Source organism: Andrena cerasifolii, chromosome 12 (genome assembly GCF_050908995.1).
Source record: "Andrena cerasifolii isolate SP2316 chromosome 12, iyAndCera1_principal, whole genome shotgun sequence".
In the NCBI taxonomy this organism is placed as follows: domain Eukaryota; kingdom Metazoa; phylum Arthropoda; class Insecta; order Hymenoptera; family Andrenidae; genus Andrena; species Andrena cerasifolii.
The window spans coordinates 2,359,323-2,380,602 of NC_135129.1; the positions used below are offsets into that span (position 1 = coordinate 2,359,323).

The 21,280-nt window shown below is 38.5% G+C and overlaps 3 protein-coding genes across 6 annotated transcripts; all 3 read left to right on the forward strand.

Annotated features, from left to right (window-relative positions):
* Nucleotides 1-805: 805 nt before the first annotated feature.
* On the forward strand, nucleotides 806-4,136 carry Sqor (Sulfide quinone oxidoreductase). The gene is made up of 9 exons (XM_076824690.1): nucleotides 806-1,115; nucleotides 1,355-1,469; nucleotides 1,545-1,653; nucleotides 1,749-1,973; nucleotides 2,047-2,247; nucleotides 2,330-2,539; nucleotides 3,247-3,433; nucleotides 3,504-3,750; nucleotides 3,822-4,136. The coding sequence occupies exons 2-9, from the start codon at nucleotides 1,357-1,359 to the stop codon at nucleotides 3,898-3,900; spliced, it is 1,371 nt and encodes a 456-aa protein (XP_076680805.1). The 5' UTR covers nucleotides 806-1,115; nucleotides 1,355-1,356; the 3' UTR covers nucleotides 3,901-4,136.
* Nucleotides 4,137-4,471: 335 nt separating this feature from the next.
* Nucleotides 4,472-7,221, forward strand: Zetacop (COPI coat complex subunit zeta). 4 transcript variants are annotated; one of them, XM_076824697.1, is made up of 6 exons: nucleotides 4,479-4,618; nucleotides 4,706-4,815; nucleotides 5,039-5,284; nucleotides 6,545-6,678; nucleotides 6,762-6,852; nucleotides 7,090-7,221. In XM_076824697.1, exons 2-6 carry the CDS (start codon nucleotides 4,729-4,731, stop codon nucleotides 7,135-7,137), a joined length of 606 nt encoding a protein of 201 aa, XP_076680812.1. In that variant the 5' UTR covers nucleotides 4,479-4,618; nucleotides 4,706-4,728; the 3' UTR covers nucleotides 7,138-7,221. The 4 variants fall into 4 exon arrangements, with proteins under 4 accessions (XP_076680813.1, XP_076680812.1, XP_076680814.1 ...); XM_076824698.1 differs by lacking the exon at nucleotides 4,706-4,815 and having other exon boundaries at nucleotides 4,472-4,618; XM_076824699.1 differs by lacking the exon at nucleotides 4,706-4,815 and having other exon boundaries at nucleotides 4,571-4,700.
* Nucleotides 7,222-8,569: 1,348 nt separating this feature from the next.
* LOC143375485 (uncharacterized) lies at nucleotides 8,570-12,185 on the forward strand. Its single transcript, XM_076824656.1, has one exon. The coding sequence runs from the start codon at nucleotides 8,732-8,734 to the stop codon at nucleotides 11,315-11,317; it is 2,586 nt and encodes an 861-aa protein (XP_076680771.1). The 5' UTR covers nucleotides 8,570-8,731; the 3' UTR covers nucleotides 11,318-12,185.
* The last annotated feature ends 9,095 nt before the right edge of the window (nucleotides 12,186-21,280 follow it).

The window sequence follows — 21,280 nt, forward strand, 5'->3', positions numbered from 1 at the left end:
ATCGCGTCAATTTTCAGCTTGGTGAGGGTAGTATTCGTAGATCTTGTACTTTAAAGTATAGAACTTTCCAAAAGATTATCTAGATGAGTAGGGAAGAGGAAGAAGGTAGGAATTAAGATGCATGATCAAGTATCGTATTTCGATTTCTATTTATTTATCGTACAGCCCATATAAATTTACAGTTTTGCACGATCACATAGAATTTTCTTATACGAGGTTGGCGTTAGTGGGGTGTATGGCAATTGACAATCAAGTTTCGTTTAATGCCTGCGTTACGATGCCGCGAATTTTGAATTCCAAAAGACGTCTATACCTGTAGCAACGAGTATTTTAAGTTATAGGCATGAATAAAAAATTTATCTTCGGAATGTTTAGAAAAAATTTATTTCCTTGTTTGTTTAAGGAAAAGTACTGGGACAACGTATGTGTAAACATTGCTAATATAATTCCCGTTCTTATATAGTATCTCTATCTACATATATGTATATCTTCACAAGTGTGTTCTCATTTTCACACCCAAGTGGAAATAGACATTGACATTGTCACGCATGTATTTGCGCGTCACTTGCCTGTCAAATGTACTTCCGTTTGATTTTTATCATTCACGATACCGGGTTAAAAATAAATTTATACCGTGAGTTTATATAACTCAATAGTAACCAATCATTTTTTAGAGGAATCTCTTATCTTCAAGCAGCGATGTATAATAACATTATGGTCTATTAACTATTATTCGAACTACACGCATGCCATGCAAAGGAAATCATTTAAAAACAATATGCATTCGAACGACTATTTAAATCGCAGAACGGTCCAAAACAATTGAAAGTAGGTTAACTTTGGTGCAAAATTTGAAATTGCGCGTGCGCGATTGCGCCGCAGATATCGTTCCAAGTATACTTCGTATCTTTGCACTATGTAGCCAGTAATTGCGAACTTTTGCCTTCACCGGCCAGATTTCGGCTATGTGCCACTTTCACGTGATGCAATGAACGTATAATTTCGATACCGTCCCGCCATATCTCCAACAAAATACAACGAAATAGGAATAAAAAGAATTATAAGAAACGTGTATTACACGTAATTGCATGACAGCCGTGTAAAAGAAACATCAGGTATCTAATCACGCTAGTTATTACATTTTTTGTAATTTAATATAAACGCGTTACGATTATTTTCGTATTATTACGATTATTACGCATTATTCACTTAAACACTTCGTCGCAAATAATGACCTTTAACATACATGTATCAATCTCCATTGATTCGAATTTCTGTAAACATATCTCCGCACTCGAGGAGCCGTACTGAAACGTGGGTATCCTTCTCCTTTATTTATCTTAACTGATTTCAGAAATGAGTTGCATCAGTCGTTTACGTCACCCTGTGTCTTGTTTAGCCACCTGTAATTTCGAGCCTTTTACGAGGAACTTATCAATTAAGAATGGATACAGGAACGTTCACCATTCGTAAGTGTTATTAAACAGTCCACTAGAATTCGGCAAACACGTTAACGACAACATTCTTAAAACAAATTATTTCAGATGTAAAGTATTAGTAGTCGGTGGTGGTACTGGCGGCTGCAGTATAGCTGCGAAGTTTGCAAACAAATTTAACGACCCGAATCGAGTGATCATAGTAGAGCCGAACGAGGTAATATTTTCTTTCATCGTTAAATCAGAAATATCGAGCGTCGTACGGAGCACCTTAAATTATTCACTCGTGCTAGCTGCGATTGTATTTTTCAGATCCACTACTATCAACCGCTGTTTACTTTAATTGGCGGTGGTATAAAGCCTTTCGACCAAGCGAAGAGGCCAATGAGAGATGTTCTGCCGAAGAACGCCACGTGGCTTCAGGAGAATGTAATGACTTTCGATCCGGAACGAAATCAAGCGACAATGAGTAACGGCGATACCGTGCAATACGAAATCATGATTGTCGCAATGGGTCTGCAATTACATTGGGAAAAAGTGAGGTTGGAGGAAATATTCTACATCTTTCGACTAGTGAATAGAAATTAATTCCATTTTGTACGTTCGATAGATACCAGGTTTGATAGAGAGTCTACGGGACCATAAGTCACAAGTGTGCTCTATTTACGGACCGGAGACTGTCGTAAACGTTCTCTCCAAACTTTCAAGGACCAAGAATGGTACTGCGGTCTTTACTTTCCCTAATAGCCCAGTCAAATGCCCTGGAGCGCCGCAGAAAATTATGTACATTGCGGAGGAATATTTTCGTAAAGTAAATACGACTTATATAGATTCTACCCTCTTTCCTGGTTAAAGTCCAATACATAAATCGTGATAATATTTTTCTTCTCAAGCACAATGTGCGTGATAAGATAGAGGTTGTGTATAACACAGCTTTGCCAGTTATATTTGGCGTGAAGAAATATGCCGCCGCCCTTCGGGGTGTTTGCGAACGAAGGAACATTGCTGTGAATGTTCAGACGAATCTTATGCACATAAATCCGGAGTCGCAGGAAGCCGTGTTTCAAAGATTGGACAAGCCGAACGAGACGTTCGTTCAAAAAGTATCTTGCAGTTTACTTTACAGAGAAACGCGCGTTTAGGCCTGGTGCAGACGAGCGGCTTGCGGCAGTTTGCCGCCGCGTTTTGGCAGAACATAGATTTATATGCAGGGCCGTTCCTGGCGGGGGTGCAGAAGGTGCCCCCGCACCTGGGCGACCAAACTTAAGGGCGGCCACAGGCCGTTTATTGTATGTAAAGTTTTGACTAATAAGAATAATAATCGAAACTCTTTTACACGATAACTGTTTAAAATTATATATATATATATATATATATATAGATATAAAAGTAAACACTGCATATCAAATTCTTAATTAAAAAATATTAAATTAATGCGCGGAAATATTGTTTTTGCACCTGGGCAGCCAAAACCCAGGAACGGCCCTGTTTATATGAAGCATTTCACACGGGATGCAAATTGAGTGGCTACCGGACGGCATGTTTGCGTTCGTTTCGATGAACTCACGTGCCGCGAAACAGTACATTGTTTTATATACAAGCAATTCACACGAGAAAATGTCTCTCAAATCTATAAACATAGAACTAAATGCTCCTTTGAGAAGAAAGCGCAGAACGCGAATCGTGGCGTTGCAAAACCGCTCGTGTGAACTGCTAGAAAAATTTCACGCGCGTCTCGCGGCGGCAAAGTGTCGCGAACCGCTCGTCTGCACCGGGCCTTAAACGCGATTTACAATGTACTGTTTTTTAGTATTCGTTGCTTCACGTGTGTCCACCAATGGGCCCACCCGATGTTTTGAAAAACCACCCCGTGTTGACGAACGAAGTGGGATTCTTGTCCGTCGATTCGAAAACCCTGCGTCATACGAAGTATTCTAATATATATGGAATCGGGGATTGCACGAATACACCGAACTCCAAGACGATGGCCGCGATAGGTACAGTAGTATTGAGTAGCATTCTCGGTAATAACGATGAAGTAGAATTTTTACGTGAACTTCATTTCAGCTGCTCAAGGCAAAGTACTGTACAAAAATATTGTCGATGATTTGGATGGCAAACCAATGACCATGGCTTACAATGGCTACTCGTCTTGTCCCTTGGTTACTGGTTATAATAAATGCATTCTGGCTGAATTCGATTATAATTTAAAACCGTTGGAAACGTTCCCAGTAAATCAAGGACGAGAATATTACTTCATGTTTGTACTTAAAGCATACGTCTTTCCATTTTTGTATTGGAACCTGATGACACGGTAAACTTCGTAATATCTGTCGTTAAATGGAAGAGTATGTGGTTTTTAATAATACATATTGTAATTTACAGAGGCCTATGGGATGGACCAGAATTTTTCCGCAAATATTCGAAATTGATAAAGAAGAAAGACTCCTCCGAAGCAGTTTAAGCTTCAAATGTTTTTTAATCGTTTAGAATCTTTACTTGTATATAATATCTACGATACGTTTAAAGATTAATATATGGCGTCGCATTAATTATGATAAAATGTTCCTTCGACGATACCTGTGAATTTGTATATTAATTTGAAGCAATGCAGAAATTTAATATTGTTAAACTTTTAATATTTGCAGAATGAAGCATAATAAATGCACCAACTGTGCACAACCTGCAGTGTAAACACAACGCGTGTTTGAATTACTTGCATATATTAGAGTAAAAAGAATATTCGTAAATGGTGATTGAAAACATTTGTAGTAGAAAATGAGCGTGAAAAGTAAATGCAGTATTTCGACCAGAGTTGGGCATTATTCGAATAAAAATTATTCGTTATTCTCGAATAGCTTCATTTTATTCGCAATTCTTATTCCATATTCCAATCAACTCTGATTCCAACTTATTTCAATATTCGATCTACCAAACGATCAAATTCTGTGAAACTGCATTCAGCAGTTTTCCATTAGAAAATGAATTTAACAACAGATTTGATAGATTTGGTTTGACAGATTTGCTAGTATTTCTTAGATTTAAAGTCTTGCAACGGCGGTTCAATTTATCGAGCAATTTAATTAGATTTAATTGTTTCGTGCGCGGACAGCAGCTCGACTCGCGCAGTACCGTGAGACCGACACGTCAGGTTTGACGTAAACATGGATTGCCAGCTATTGGTAGGTTTTTTGTGATGGAGGCGTTATGTTATTTAATAGAGATTTCTTAATGATGTACGCCTCGTAATTATATGTTCTTGATGTAAGTATTGCCCCGTGCAATTGTAATCATGAATCGTGCCGGATCATCGAAAGTCGTGCAACATAACCTCTCTCCAATGCTTCAGAGTGACCTGGAACGCGATATCCTACAGCGCGTATGATTTCTATTGATTTTAAGTTTGCTTTTCTTGTTCCATTTGTTATCGTTTATTTGAGTAATACTATAACTATATGAAGGTGTTGTCTAACCATTGCAAATATCAGCGTAGCATGTGTGATCAATTAAAAATTTATAGTTGAGCGCTACATGGGTGCATATGCGGGGAAGGACTTTCGTACGAACTTCCCTGTTCTAATATATGCCACGTATGACCGTAGGAACCGACGCTTTACACTGTCAAGGGTATGGTCATCCTTGACAATGACGGCAACAGGATATTAGCAAAGTATTACGATAAGAATGTATTCCCCACGTCGAAGGAGCAGAAAGCGTTCGAGAAAAATCTCTTCAACAAAACGCATAGAGCGAATACAGAGATCATTATGTTGGACGGTTTAACCTGCGTTTATAGGAGCAACGTAGACTTGTTCTTTTACGTCATGGGAAGCTCTCATGAGAACGAGGTATGTGCTATTCGGAAATAAGCAATTAGGGTAAACTTTTGCTCTGGGAAACCTTTTTTTTCTACCGCAAATTTATATTGGTCAAAAGCGCGTATCAAATAAGATACAAGAATATTATTTTTGAGGTTAGGAATTTGTCCGTTACAAACTTATTATAATAAAAAGACTCCAAAATTTTGACTGACCTATGCTAATACTCAGGACAAGGTAGGAAGTGGAATGCGTTCTATCGTCGAACCAGTTGCGAAAACTATAGAACCCTTTTTCAGCTAAATACTTTGTTCTTAGACAATCAGTGTAACTGTCACAATATCAGCTAGGAGATATGTCAAAATTTCGCAACCTTTTTCGTTTCAGAACTATTCAACGATAACATTCCTAAACTCCAAATTCGTATCATTAAACTCTATACATCAAGTACTTTCCATAAATATAAATTTTGACCCCAAAAACGGTTTCCCATAGGAAAAGTTTACATAGCAATTACATTACTAATAAACAGGGATCCGGAATGAACAGAAATAAAAACGATACACAAAAAGAATGAAATATTTTTTTCGAACAGAAATGAAATGAAATTCTTAATCTAATTGCAGGAGTGAAAACGATATAATCGAAATAAAAATTCTGGTTAATAACATTATTATTTTGTTTCCAATGCACACTTTGAGTTCACAACTTCAATTGAGCGCGTCCCTTATTTTCGTCATGAATCCATTTATGCCTGAATATGACCAGTACCTCGTTCTCAAATGTGAAGGAACCCGTTTCGCGCATGCAGACTGAGCTCATTGGCTCCGAAAAATCGTTGATGGGGGTACAGCCAATAGTGGCTGGTTCCTTCACATTTGAGAAGAGATATATTCTGTGATTTCGGATTTTTATTTTGTATAATCTATTTTTTTATACAATTTATATTATTCAAAGCTTTCGGGTGTAAGCCTCAAGACTCTATTTTTTTGTTACAATATATATTTATAATGTCATATATTTTATAATATAACTACGAAATGCAATAAAATTGTGGAAGATAAGTTTATACGAGCTCTTTTATAAATATGAAATAACCGGTTCGGAGGAAAATTTATTTTTCGTTCCCATGGAAACGAAATATTTTTCGGCGGGAACGATATTAACCGAAACGAAATTATTATTATCGGAGCTGAACCGAAACGAAACAAACATTTCGTTCCAGGTCCCTACTAATAAATGATATTTCTTTTTCTCTCGTATATAAAATTACTTCTTTCTCCATTCTAGCTTATTCTGATGAGCGTTCTGAATTGTTTATACGACTCGGTTAGCCAAATTCTGAGGAAAAATGTTGAGAAAAGAGCTGTTTTGGATAGCTTAGATATAGTGATGTTAGCGATGGATGAGATTTGTGATGGAGGGTAATTGAGAATTATTTAATGAAATATTAATATTCTTAGAACAATAAGCAGAATATATGTAGTATAATATAATTTTTATACAGAATTATTCTCGACGCTGATGCCTCGAGTGTTGTTCAGAGGGTAGCGTTACGAACAGATGATATTCCACTCGGAGAGCAAACAGTCGCACAGGTAACAGTTAGTGTTAAGTAATAAACTTTGACGAACTTAATCGTCATAGTAAAGTTTCTGTCCGTTTGTCACATAGAAACATTTTTGATTTCTTTATTTTGTGTTCATGCATCATTCTACATTGCGCGCACAGTCTCTGATTGTAAGTTTTTGTGATCTTGGAAGGCAGAGTTATCGAGAATTTGTCGTGCGACTTTCATATCTATCGTTAAATGCTGGATTTCTGTTGTTTTCTAGGTTCTGCAGTCTGCGAAGGAGCAATTGAAGTGGTCTTTATTGAAATAATTTTATATCCAGAAATTGTATTAAACGTATATATGCATAAAAACAATATTTTAAAATATAAAAGAATAAGAGATTCCTTCGTAAGTATTTGAATAATCACGTACTATTCCATGTGCGAATCAAATTTTTCCGATATCCCAATAATCTGATGCTTATTTCTTATTTTCTGTAATGCAAAAAGAGCTGTATATCTTTTAATACATATTATTACCATTTGGTTTAATCTATTTTCGTTGATTCGAAAGTTAATACGCAACGATGCGTTCACAATTGGCCTGATTCCCGCGTTTACTTCTTCATTTTTATTGTCTACTTATTGTTAGTTGATAACGTTGCACGCGACCCGGAAATGATAAGGGAGTTCTAGAGCAGTGATGAGCAACCTTTGGGCTGTAGTGGGCCAAAAGTGGAAACTTAAGGGGGTAGACACGGGTAATGCAGCGCGCTGTATACCGACACAATCTGGCCCGAAACATGGGTTCGGGATTTTTCGTTTTTCGTCCTTATATGAGCAGATTTTGGGCTGGGCGAGGTCTCATTCGAAAGAGGAAGGTTTAATGTAGTAATTAAATATAGTAATGAAAGAATTTTAATTTATGGGGTGAATTTGTTATTTCCGACATAGAGTTACAATTGCATAAATATTTCAATGCCAATAAATATTTTATTCAAAATACTTGGCGCTGCGCTCCAAATTGGTGTTGCTAAACTGTATAAATATGTATAAATTGCATTAATATTTTTCTTTCTTTCTTGTCTCAGTGGTGTCTTGTCTTATTTTATTATTTATACCAAGGCAATTAACATTTTTTTTGGTTTCGCAGCGTACGTGAGAAATTACATGATGGTCAAACTATTCCGCGGAGGGGGAATAACCAATCAACGCCAAGGTAGGAAACGAAACGGCGCCACCGTCAAGCCAAGCCTAGTGATCCTCTAGGGAGTGATCGGTATAACCGCAACCATTTTGGAGCAAAACCGGAAATAACATAACCTAAACGTTTATCTATCTCTTTCTATCAGTATTTCTCTTTCTTTCTGTTAGTATTTCTGTCTCTTTCTATCAGTATTCCTGCCCCTTTCTTTTTTACAGTTTCTTTCTCTCTACTTCTGCTTTTGCTCCAACCAATCAGCGACGATACACGTTGTTCTGATCACTCCCTAGAGGATCACTAGTCAAGCCAAGCTAGCCAAGCCAGGCCAACAAGCGTCACCGGGAAATATGTTGTCGACGCTGGTTAGCCGCGGCCTCAATTGACTTAGCTAGTTGGCTTGGCTTGGCGCTGGCGTCGTTTCGTTTCTCATCGGTTCCCATCTTGGCGTTGATTGGTTCGACGTCGTGACGCCAATCGCGCGCATGCGTGAGTTCCCCCACTGCTTTTAGAGGTACGGGCGTACGGGATTTCCGCCGTTCACTGACTGGTTGTTATTGTTTTCTTTCTGCATTGTCAATGTCGGGTGATCTATTGGATCTATAATCGCGCAACTGGTACAGTAGATTTGGCTGACTAATGTAAAGTACTCATCACGATATAAAATCGCCCGCAAGTGGGTTCGTCAGCTATATAGTCAGGAACAAATTTATTAACGAACAATGCTAGAAGATCAGCATTCCACAAACTACAGTTTAATTTCTGCAGTTCGCGAAGGAAGAGTAAAAACAGTAAGAAAAATACTCAAATCTTTCAGTCTATCTTACTCACAAGCATGGTCAGATGGATATGTTTTACTCCGCGATGCTCTTGAGAACAGACACACAAAGGTTGCTAAGCTACTTTTAATAAAAGGTTGCAAAGTTAACAGCAAGAACAATAATATTTCCCATACTCCGCTTCATTTCGCTGTTATAAATGGCGACATAGAGATCATTCAGATGCTTCTAAGCAGAGGCGCTAAGATTAACGCTATAAGTCCGTACGGTGATACTCCGCTTCACGACGCAGTTCTAAGTAACAAAATCGAGATTATCAAGTTACTTATAAACCAGGGAGCAGATGTTAACGCTGGCGACAACAAGGATATGACTCCGTTGCACGTTGCTATTGAAAACGATTCCGAAGAAATTGTCGAGTTGCTTCTAAGAAGATCTGCAAACATTCATCCTGAAGGACAATACGGTACTCCGCTTCACCTTGCAGTGGAGAGAGGGTATTTACAAATTGTTGACCATCTTATAAAATATGGAGCTTGCGTTAATTCTACTGGTACCTCTGTGTATTCGGAAGATACACCATTGCAACTTGCAGCTCGAAGAGAACACAATGAAGTTGTGAAGCTACTTTTAGAACGCGGAGCTAACGTTGATGTTCAAAGTGAGGGTGGCGACACTATATTACACTGTGCTGCTGAAAACGGAGATTCAGCACTTATTGAGCATATTTTAAAGCACGGTCCCGATGTGAATAACAAAAGCAACAAAAGCGCTCTTAATGCTGCGGTGCTGGGCTGCGGAAGACAGTACTTCAGGATCGTTAAAAGCTTGCTTGAATATGGTTTTACCGTCGACCCTGAAGTTGGAAACGATTGTAACTTGCTGCACGCTGCTGTTGAGAAAGGATATTTGACAATTGTTGAACAACTCTTAAAATACGGCAGTGATGTTAACATATCAATCTCTTCAACATCGCCTTTACACGTTGCAATCAGAAAGAAGCAGGAGGAAATAGCCAAGCCATTGATAAGCTACGGAGCTGATTTAAATTCTCGAGACAAAGCTGGGAACACTCCAATATTTTATGCTGCTAAGAATGGAGATTTAGAAATGGTCAGACTACTTTTAACTAATAAAGCTAATGTAAAAGATAGTCCTCAAGTACTGAATACTGCTGTTCAGCAGAATCGCAGAGACATCGTTGAAGTTCTTTTACAACACGGTGCTGATGTTAATGCTAGTACTAAATATGGAGTAACGGCGTTGCATTATACCGTTTTAAACAAAAATGGAACGCTTTCCAGATCTTTTCCCGATAATGATGATACTAAGGGGGAAATTGCCAGGTTGCTTTTAAGCAGAGGCGCTAATGTAAATGCTCAAACTCAAAATGGAATAATGACCCTTCATGCTGCTACTCGTAAAGGATTTGTGAGAGTCGTCGACGCTCTTTTGGAATACGACGCGGATGTTAATTGCGCGTATGAGAATGAAAAAATGCCGCTCTATTATTCTGCTGAGAAAGGGCAAAAAGTAATTACCAAAATGCTCTTGGACAAAGGAGCTAATGTAAATGCTAAGCAAGAAGATGGAAGGACCGCGCTTCACATTGCGATACAACGTGGTCATAAAAGAGTTGTTCAACTATTGTTAAAATATGGTTCCAGAGTTGATTCAGTGACTAAAAATCGCGCAACACCGCTCCACAGTGCTGCTAGAAATGGTTATGTGGATATCGTCAAGGTTCTCTTGAAATTGGGCGCTGACATAGATTTTAAAGATAATTGTGGTGAAACAGCGCTTCACGTTGCTTCCCATGCAGGAAAAGTAGAAGTTGTTACAATTCTTCTAGACCATGGCTCTGATATTACTATTACGAATAGAAACAGTCGCACAGCGCTTGGTATGGCAGAGGCCTGTATCAGGTTATTTCGTTTTACAGATCACAGTGAGGATTCTGATTCTGATCATTATGATCAGAAATCTGGTTATGGTTATGCTCATGTAAAAATTACTCAGATTCTTAAACGTCACATGGTTAAGTTGAAAACTGCAAATTTGTATGCAAGGAACCAGAAGTTACTGTCGATTATTAACGACGATGAAGACTTAAGTGATTTTCAGGATGAATGCGAGGAAGAAATAGCGAGTATGAAGAGTGAGATGATTGGCAATAGTAGCATCTCATTTTATAATATTTTAACAAAAGGTATAAGTCAATTAGCGATATATGCAGGGAATGAAAGTGTAGCGCAGGCCTTAAGATCAGATGATTATGAAATAAAATTTCCAATATATGCTAGTACGATAAATACTCATTTTAGAGACGGGGAAAGAAGGAAAGAGTTGCTGGAACAAGGTAATACAACTTTCCATTCTTTCTTTAATTTTCTTGGGCTACCACGCATCTGTGCTGAAAGAATATTTAATTATCTAAGTGATGATGATTTAAGAACTTTAATGGACGCTTGCAAGTGTATTAGTATCAGCAGTACAAATACTGATATTAATAATGTGATAATTGTTTAATTAATTGTTTATTTTAATATTATGAAAGAAGCTATTTTATTTGCATTAAGTAGAGGGCCAACATTCAAGCAATGGTCGGGCCCGCCTCGCCTACCTCATCGTTTCCGCGACCGGGTGGACCGAGTAGCTCGCGTCTTAGGCGACGGTGAGGGAGGCGAGTAATGCCCGTTTAATCCCAATCCAGGGTATGGCCAACAATGTATTTTTTTTTATTTATTGAAATAAATAAAATGTTAATTCTAACGGTACCTCTGTGTATTTGAACAATACACGACTACAACTCGCAGTTGACGGAGGTCACAATGAAGTTGTGAAGCTACTTTTAGAATGTGGAGCTAACGTTGATGTTCAAAGTAAGGGCGGTGAATATAGATTATAATATAGTATACTGTGCTGTTGAAAATGGAGATTCAGTACTCTACTTAGAAGCATCTGAACGATCTCTTATGTCGCCGAATGTATTATGAAGCGGAGTATGGGAAGGATTTTTTTTCGGCTGTTAACTTTGCAACCATTTATTACAAGTAATTTAGTAACCTCTGTATGTGTGTTCTAAAGAGCGTCGCGGTGTAAGGGCGGGTGCCCGGCCCCTCCTGCCACCAATGTATTATATTTTGTTAGCGAGAGCAACACTGTAGTGGTTTGGTTTAAAAATAAATTACTATTGGTGAGTTAGGTACTCTAGTTAAATTCACCGAACTTCAGAAACAATTGAGACACAATTTTTGTATGACCACACACAACCATATTTATACAGAAATTGTATCTGACGCGTGTGTTTAAAGAAAAAGAAATTAAACGATATATGTACATACTTTTGTTTACTTAATGGAATCTTTTAGTTTGAGTAATAGCTTGTTCTACTGTATATGCCTTGTGTTTCATATTTAGTAATTTGTTTACCTTTAATAATGTTATTTATTTTCTTAGAATATTGTAGTACCCAGACTACTATAAGTTTATTTATTATGCTATTCGAAATGCTGTCTCTATCACAGTAAATGAAACTAAACGAACATATTGTTTCACATATGAGGTAGTCGACAGCTCCTTTGAATTTATGACTTCTGTTTTAAAACATGATACTAATGCGAATTTATATATATATAGAGTTTGTATGGATTTAGCTTTCGCTGATACCACAGTATTTAATGCGAATATTGTTAAAGGAGTTTGAACGATTCCGCGCTCGTTCGAGGCACACCAGGCGCCGATTGGCCGATTGGCGCTCGGCATTCTCCGCTTTCCTTCGGTGAGCCGAACGGATCGTTCGATGTCGAGACTAGTTGTGCGAAATCTCTGTGTGATATAATAAATCAAGATATCTGTTCGACCGTTCAGCCATTACGTTAACCCTTTATCAATTATAATATATATATATAAAAAGATCGATCACTTGATTCTTAGGATCGATCCAATCCTTGTCCAGATCGATTCGCATGGTTGTTTTTCACAGCTTTTTTCACCATATTTAGTTTCAATTCTAACCGCTAGTAGGATTGCAATCGAATTCCGCTCTGATCGATAACGTTGCATGTGACACGGAAATGGTAATGGAGCTCGCGAGCTCCCCGCCTCCCGAGCTTGTGACACAAAATTACTTTGGATTATAGGTTCGATAACAGAATATATCGATCACACAATACTATTGTTTGTTACACGATTTTAGGGTTCATGAGTCCATTAAAATTTTCGTATCTTATCCAACGTTATCGGTTGAGAATAAAACAGGACTGCTGCATTACCAGCGGTAGGATTTTCGATGTGACAGTGGTGTCAGTCGATTGCCTAGCCACAGGGGCAATTAGCTAATAATTTTAAAATTCATATATCTCTGATATGCAACATCGCAGGGGAAAATGTTATAAGGGAAAGTTGTGTAGAATTTAGTTTACTATGAGCTCACGAAGTTTGAACGCGCTTCGACTACTTATGGGATTCTACGAGGTAGTATGACCGCGATTTCATTTCTCTTACCCCTACTATGGCTCTGGGTCATTTATGTATAATTCACACTTCACAGTTTATGCTTCATATCTCAGTCATACGTACCTCACATTCTGCACTACATCACACATAACACTTCGCCCTACTAATGCACTGCTTTCAATTTAGGGACTAGTCGCCTTACAATGGTACACAATATGGTAAGTATTCAGGTAACTTATTCAAATGATAAATTTTTTCAACAACGTTGTAAACGAAATTGAAGCCCTCTAGAAAGCAATAAGTGCCAAAATTAAAAAAAAAAAGAAAAATTTATCGGAAAATCTTCTACGTGCCACTGGTAATACTATAGTATAGTATTTTCTACAAGGACTCTTCAATTGAAGTGCGTGACAATTTTGATGGTGTTAATATCACTTTAAATAAAATCGTGAGGCACCATGTGCAAACGGAAGTTGAAGTATTAAAGTGATTCATATCCTGTTATGAAATATCGTGCCCGATGATTTTATTTCAAGTGATTTTAACGCCATCAAAATTGTAGTACAAGAAAATAATTATTTTTTAGTTTTTAGTGCATTTTAATTTAATTTTTAGTGCATTTTTAACAAAATCGTTTAACATAATTTTTTTTTTATATATTTCTTATATTCTAGTTTTTAGTGTTTGTGGATTTACATTTCACAGCTCGGACTTCTTTACAAATATCTTTTATTGCTGTACACAGTTTAACAGTTTGCTTAAACGCTATAGTGCTACAATCACTAAAAAATAATTATTTTCTTGTACTACAATTTCGATGGTGATATACTACGAACGCCTGCTAAGTTTTAGTTTTACTATTCGTGCATACGTGACGGATCATTTTTCGATAAATTGTGATATTTTCGGTAATCGCGATGCGACTAGCGCCCCTAAAGAACGCGAGTGGCTCATTCCAAGCCGTTTGGATTTGTGGCTATGGGTTATATTTATTGATGACTGGGTAATTTTTTCACCCCCTCGGGTTAATTTTTTAAAAAACATTGTATTGTCATTCAAACTACCCACGGCCTGCAAAGTTTCAAGACAATTGGTTAAGTTGGAAGTGGGTTAAATTTGAGTTGCCAGATTTGTTCTCGACAGTTGTTTTTGACAAAAACAATTTTGTTTAAAATTATCGATCCGCCGTGGCGAACGTCGTCCTAACTCTTTCGTCGCAGGAAGGGGTGTGCGATAGCGTTTTTTTTCCTCAGCCTCAGGGGAAATCTGAGGTCGATCCAGGGGCAGGGGGGACGGGGCTAAAGGTGTGCAGGTAGCACCGCGCTGAAATCGTAGGACAGTGGTCGCTTATTCGAAGTCAGGTGACAAGCTCGTAGCCCGGTTCGATTGTGTCCGTTGGTTACTCTTTCATCGGGTTCCTCCGCGTTGGGAATTTTAGATTTGATTACAAAACTCCCCCTCCCCTCCCCCTGGCACTCCCCTCCAACAGCGCCGTCTCCTCCACCTACTCTGCGATCGTGCGCTCGCCCTTGCAGCTAGCGATGGGACCAACACCCTCTTGCGCGATCTCCATGCTTCCCTTTTCCTTGTCATTGCCAACGAATGTGGGATTTTATAATAAAGAATGAGTCAGCTCTTCTTTTCCTGCCTATAGTTCTGTTTTCTTTCTTATTCTTTCGTAAGGGTGTAATTATCTACTAATTGTTCGTACAATAAGGAAAAGCCTCTAAATTTCATTTAGGTACCTACTATTAAATCTGCACAGTTCAACGTATTTTAAAATTGATGAGTAGAAGAATGCGCATCTATAAGATTCTTTTCCTTCTTCTTTTCGTTCTACTTTTCCTTCTTCTTTTCCTGCTGCTTTTCCTGCTTCTTTTCCTCCTTCTTTTCCTTCTTCTTTTTCTTCTTCTTTCCCTTCACCTTTTCCTTCTTCTTTTCCTCCTTCTTTTCCCTTTTTCCTCCTTTTTTCCCTGTTTTCCTCCGCGTTTTCCTTCTTATTATCCTTGTATTTTTCCTCCCTCCATTTCTTCTTCTTTTCCTCCTTTTCCCTTCTTATTTTCTTCTATTTTTCCTCCTTCCCCTTTCTTCTTCGTTTCCTCATTATTTTCCTCCTTCTTTTCCTCTTTTCCTTTCTTCTTCGTTTCCTCATTATTTTCCTCCTTCTTTTTCTCTTTTCCTTTCTTCTTCGTTTCCTTATTCTTTTCCTCATTTCCTTTCTTCTTCGTTTCCTCATTATTTTCCTCCTTCTTTTCCTCTTTTCCTTTCTTCTTCGTTTCCTCATTATTTTCCTCCTTCTTTTGCTCTTTTCCTTTCTTCTTCGTTTCCTCCTTCTTTTCCTCATTTCCTTTCTTCTTCTTTTCTCTTTTTCCTCCTTCTTTTCCTGTTTTCCTCCGCCTTTTCCTTCTTATTTTCCTTATATTTTTCCTCCTTCCCTTCCTTCTTCTTTTCCTTTTTTCTTCCTTTTTTTTCTCCTTTCCCCCCATCTTTTTCTTTTTCGTTTCCTCCTTCTTTTCCCCCTTCTTTCCCTTCCCCGTTCCCTCCCACCTTCCCTTCTTCTTTTCCCACCTTTTCATCCTTTATATCTGTGTATAAATTTGATGTTGCAATTGTCACGTCGGTATTATCCTCGGTTCTACGAACATCTCTTTCCGCGTAACATAATTCCTCTATTACCTTCCCTACGCGCGCACCTCTTTTTCTTATCAAATTACTATACTTTACTAACTCCATTACTACACCCCTGTGATGTCGTTCATAAACAATACTCTACTCGGTCCAATCCGTCCTCAGAATTATTTAACGCATTCCTGCTGTTCAGTGTAAATACGGAGCAGCGCGCATAGGCCACGGCCATCCAAGCGAATCGTGCCGCTGCAACGGCGCGGCGGAAAATGAAATAGAGGGGTGCGTATGCAGTCGGCTCCATCGCTACTTTCAGCCGGCTCCGCCGCCCCGCTCCGCGTGCACCGATGAAAAACTCTTGTTGCTCGATCGCGACGGAATTATTGGCCGGCCGTGCTTATTTATGGCGTTCATTTTCCTGGAGATTGCAGGAGAGGACGGTCCCGGCCTCTCTCGCTCCGGCTACATTTTTTTGCCCGGGGCACGTCGATGCGCGATTTATGGGGTGTCAGCTGAGAGGTGAGCAGGACGTTGATAACGACGACACTTTGACGCGGGGCGTCGTTGCGTCTGCCTCTGCGAACAAATTAATTCCGCGACCTTTGGATTTGCCGGGGATACGGGCGAAGAGCACCTGGCCCTGCCACTCCTGGGGATGATTCCAGGACGATGATGGTCAGCGGCGGATTTAACGGGTGGTCAATGAGTAGTTGCCGCCTGGCCCCTCTCCTCAGGGATGATTTTATCCAAATGCTATGTTTTCTTTGTTTCCCATAATTCTCATACTACACGGGGGAATATTTATCTGCAATTCAGGGTGCCCCAGGTACAGGGTGTCCCAGAATGTTTGTCACCTGGGCGTTTTTCCTTAAATCTATTTTTATTTAAGTCTCTGTCTTTTTGGAACCAGTGGCGGATTTAACAGGGCGGCCGATGAGCAGTTGCCGCATAGGCCCTGCCCAGAAGGCCCCACCCAGGGCCCTATTCTTAAAAAAAAATTATGATTTTATCCAAACTGTATTTTTTTCTATAATATTACACCGAGCCCGTTTTTATTAAACTACCTCTTCATTTTCTCGAAAAATGGGCCCCTGCCCAGAAGGCCCCACCCAGGGCCCTATTCTTAAAAAAAAATTATGATTTTATCCAAACTGTATTTTTTTCTATAATATTACACCGAGCCCGTTTTTATTAAACTACCTCTTCATTTTCTCGAAAAATGGGCCCCTGCTCGGAAGGCCCCTAGGGCCCTATCTTTAAAAAAAATTATGATTTTATCCAAGCACTATATTCTTTTCTATACTTTTCTATACATTTATCCCTTTTTAGTAAACTACCTCTTCATTTTCTCGAAAAAATGGGCCCCTAAGAACGTTTGCCACCTGCGCCTTTTTTCTTAAATCCACCACTACTTGGAACAATCGTAAAAATATTTGATTTACGATGTATCGTGTATCGTGCCATTTCACGGGTAATTTGATTCTTCTGAGAACTGAGTTCGTGACAATATAACTCGACAAGAGTGTTTTCCATTTGTTATAAACACTAGCTTACGTAGGGGTCTTTCCACAATGTTGTGTTTGCAAATTCGACGAGCCTTGATCGAATCCTTGTACTGGTTACAAATGTTCTATGGTATTGTTACACGAGTTTAATAGTAATAATAATAATTTGTCAGGTGTATGGGGAGATTATTTGTTAGTGTAAGTCAGTGTTAAATGTTGTTTAAGAAATGAGATCGAGGGAGGAGGTCGAAAAAGGAATTGAAGAGTTTGTTTAAAGTCGTAGGAATTTTATAAAAGGGGAACTTAACAGACCGAACCAGTGCGCCGAAATCATATCTTCTAATTAATGCGAGGTAGCTACTCGTTATTCAGTATTAAGTCTCCCACGTTCCATGCCAAGATTTCACCAATCAATATTAGGTATTCATTACTCGATATTCAATTTACAGTATTCACTTTGCACAGCACAAATAGTTAAGTACCACTTCAATTCAATTATTCAACAAAATGCTTATAAATTCCAACTAAAATCCTGTTCTTGCGAAGAGCTCTACAGTTCAATTTTTACATAATTACGCACTATTGCTTTCTCCGAGCTCGTACAATAGATGAACGAAACATATTCCTGGCAGTGATCGTGACAGCAGGAGGCTACAGAGGAACACGAAAGCGATTAATCATTTCTCGATGACTTTGTGTTGCGACAGACGAAGTCACTGCATTATACATGATCACCGCTTTAAATGGGATTAACACGGGATTTGTAGGATCTACCGACATATGCTGCTCCCTAGATCCCGAAAATACGATACTTCCACTTTGCAAAATATTAATATACGATATTAACAAAATCTTCACTTAAGGGGTCATGCTCAGACAGGAGGCCGAAAAAAGGGTGGTCTTTGGAAATTTTTTACTCAAAAGCTATAACACATTTCTCAAAAAATCTTTTTTCCTTTTAAGGATTGCACCTAGTACCGTGCAGCGTAATTTTTTTATTTAAAAATATTCAGCAATAACTAAGTTATTGTCCATCACTCGAAGGTTCTCTAAAAATAAAGGCTTCTGCGGTGACCACTGCTGCTCGAAACTCGATCATCTAAAATAAAAAATTCAATAGAATTTACTTATTATATTATATTATCTAGTATTTGAACGAAGGATCTTTTTATCCGATGCTTAGTTTTCTTGTAATTCACGAAAATCAGGCAGGATTTATGATAAAAATTGAAACTTTTACTTTAAAAATCAGCCATTTTTTCCCAAATCAATATTTCGAAAAATCCTTCGTTCAAATACTAGATAATATAATACAATAAGTAAATTCTTTTGAATTTTTTATTTTAGATGATCGACTTTCGAGCAGCAGTGGTCACCGCAGAAGCCTTTTCTTTTAGAGAACCTTCGGGTGATGGACAATAACTTAGTAATTGATAAATATTTTTAAATAAAAAAAATACGATGCACGGTACTAGATACAATGCTTAAAAGTAAAAAAGATTTTTTGAGAAATGTGTTATAGCTTTTGAGTAAAAAATTTCCAAAGACCACCCTTTTTTCGGCCTCCTTAAGCCTAACAGTAACACGAAACCACTTCTTTCTTTTTGAGGGAAAAACAATATATATTAACATGCACGAGGAGTGTTTCTTAAAGGAAGAGGGGGTGAGCTGTTCCTCAATATCTCTCCTGAAAGATAACAGTGTAAATTTGAATCATCTAGAGTACAGAAGTTACAGATTTATAATTTCAGGGGTAGGCGGTGCACTGGCAAATTGATCAACATACATGGTAGCACGGAATCGTCCCAATTGCCATCGCACCGTCATGTATATCCTTTACATATGGTAACGATCCTGTTTATTATTTTGTGGGGATCCCCTGCACTTGTCGAAAGGGTAATCCTCGCCTACTGTCACCGAGGAACCAAGGGGGAACGAATGGAATCTGTGTTTCAAAGGGTTCAGCCTTGCTAATGAAATTAATCGTGCGTAAAATGCCCGCGCCTATAACCCGAACTTTATTACGCGTGACGATTTCTATTCGAGGCATCGAAAAGTCACGAGTGGCACTGATGTTTCTGGCGAACATAAAAGCGTGCGTTACAAATTTTCCGAAAAAAAACCACTGCGAATATTACGTTTATCTTGTGAAATGATTCGATAGAAACTGTCTTCCACATTGTCACAATTTAGAGAGAATATAACAGAAGTGCAGGCTAAAAACAGGGAACGTCACAAAACAGCTTCATCGAGAAAATTAAGTTTTAATACTTTAGTTCACTGGTAAAGAAACAAGGTGCGATGGATTTAATTTTCTTATATAATTTTCTTCTAAAATAATTTCTTCTTTTACCTTGGCGACAGAAGTTTATGCTTAGGCAAAGAGTGGGGGCATTCCTTATTTCGTTCCAGTGTTTTTAACCAGTATATGGAAGGAGGTATTTGAAATTTATAACCCCTTGTGATTCGACAATTCTGTAGTCCCAGTTGCCACCAACAAAATATGCTATCAATCGCAGAATCACAAAAAATGGGCATTCCTAGTTTTTCCCCCTTACCCTCCAACTGATTCAAGTAGCATTATTTAATTTCCTGCACAAAATTCTCAGCTGTAATATTGCCTGTACTTTGGAAGCAACGTATGCCTGAATGGACTCCCAAAAACAGCGCACAAATTTTCTTTCCTTCAGTCACTACTATATCCTTCCAGGTACAGAGATATCGACTCGTGAAACCTGAAGATAGAGATATCGACTTCTCAAAACAGCTGAAACTGATTACTCCACACAAATGAACACAATCAAGCCGAGAATCCACCTGAAAGCTAAGCTAAGTTTTAAAAAGTTAGTTTCAGTTATGATTTTATAGTAAACTATCTCTTCATTTTCTCGAAAAATGGGCCCCTACCCAGGACCCGAAGGGCCCTATCTCCAAAAAAATATGATTTTATCCAAACACCATTTGTTGTCTGTACTAGCCCATACAGCACACTCCGTTGCAGAAACGTTGCAGAAAGGTTGTTGTTAGGTTGCGGTGCAATGTTGCACAGGGGCGGACATAGGAATATTTCTGCGACATCTCAGAAATATTGCCTGCAATGTTTCAATCTTGCATCGTAACGTAACTGCAACCTTTCTGCAGCCTTTGTGCAACGTAGTGTGCTGTATGGGAGTATACACTTAGTCGGTTTTTAGTAACCTACCTCTTCATTTTCCCGAAAAAATGGGCCCCTCGGAGCGTTTGTCATCTGGGCCTTTTTCATTAAGGGGGAGGCCTGCCTAGAAATTTTCGAAAAATCGATTTTACGATTTTTATATTTTCTTCAAGTACAATATCTCGAAAATATTCTCCGAATGTGTCAAGTTAATCCGACCAAGATAGACAAAGTTACACGCGCGTAAGTAGGTCGGTGTTCCTCGGTGTAGCGCTCAGACCCAAACCTTTAAACGCGTTTCCCGCAAAATCATGTCTTCAAAGACGGTGGCACGTAACTAAAAAATTAATGAACCAATTTACTCGAGGCTTTGCAAGCTTATTTTAGGGTTAAAAGTCTAAGTGCTATCGGGAGCTTTTCCTTTTTTGCCTAAATTTTTTTTACACTCGAAATACGAGCGACTTTTTGCCAAATATCGATGCTTCAACTCTGCACAGCCGCCGTTTTGTCTGAAAATAATTTTTCTAAAATCCGGCCCGATATCGCCTAGACAATTTCATATATTATCTACAAAAAAATCGACTTTTCAATTTTGGATGATCCCGCACCGAGCTACGGATGTCGCCGCAAAGCGCCTAAAGAAGGCCGTCTCGGGCATCGCCTATAACTCTCAACCCTTTCAATACTTTTTACCAGAAAAAATACTGAAATATCCGCAAGATGTGCTCTTTCCAGTAGACTGATGTTTAA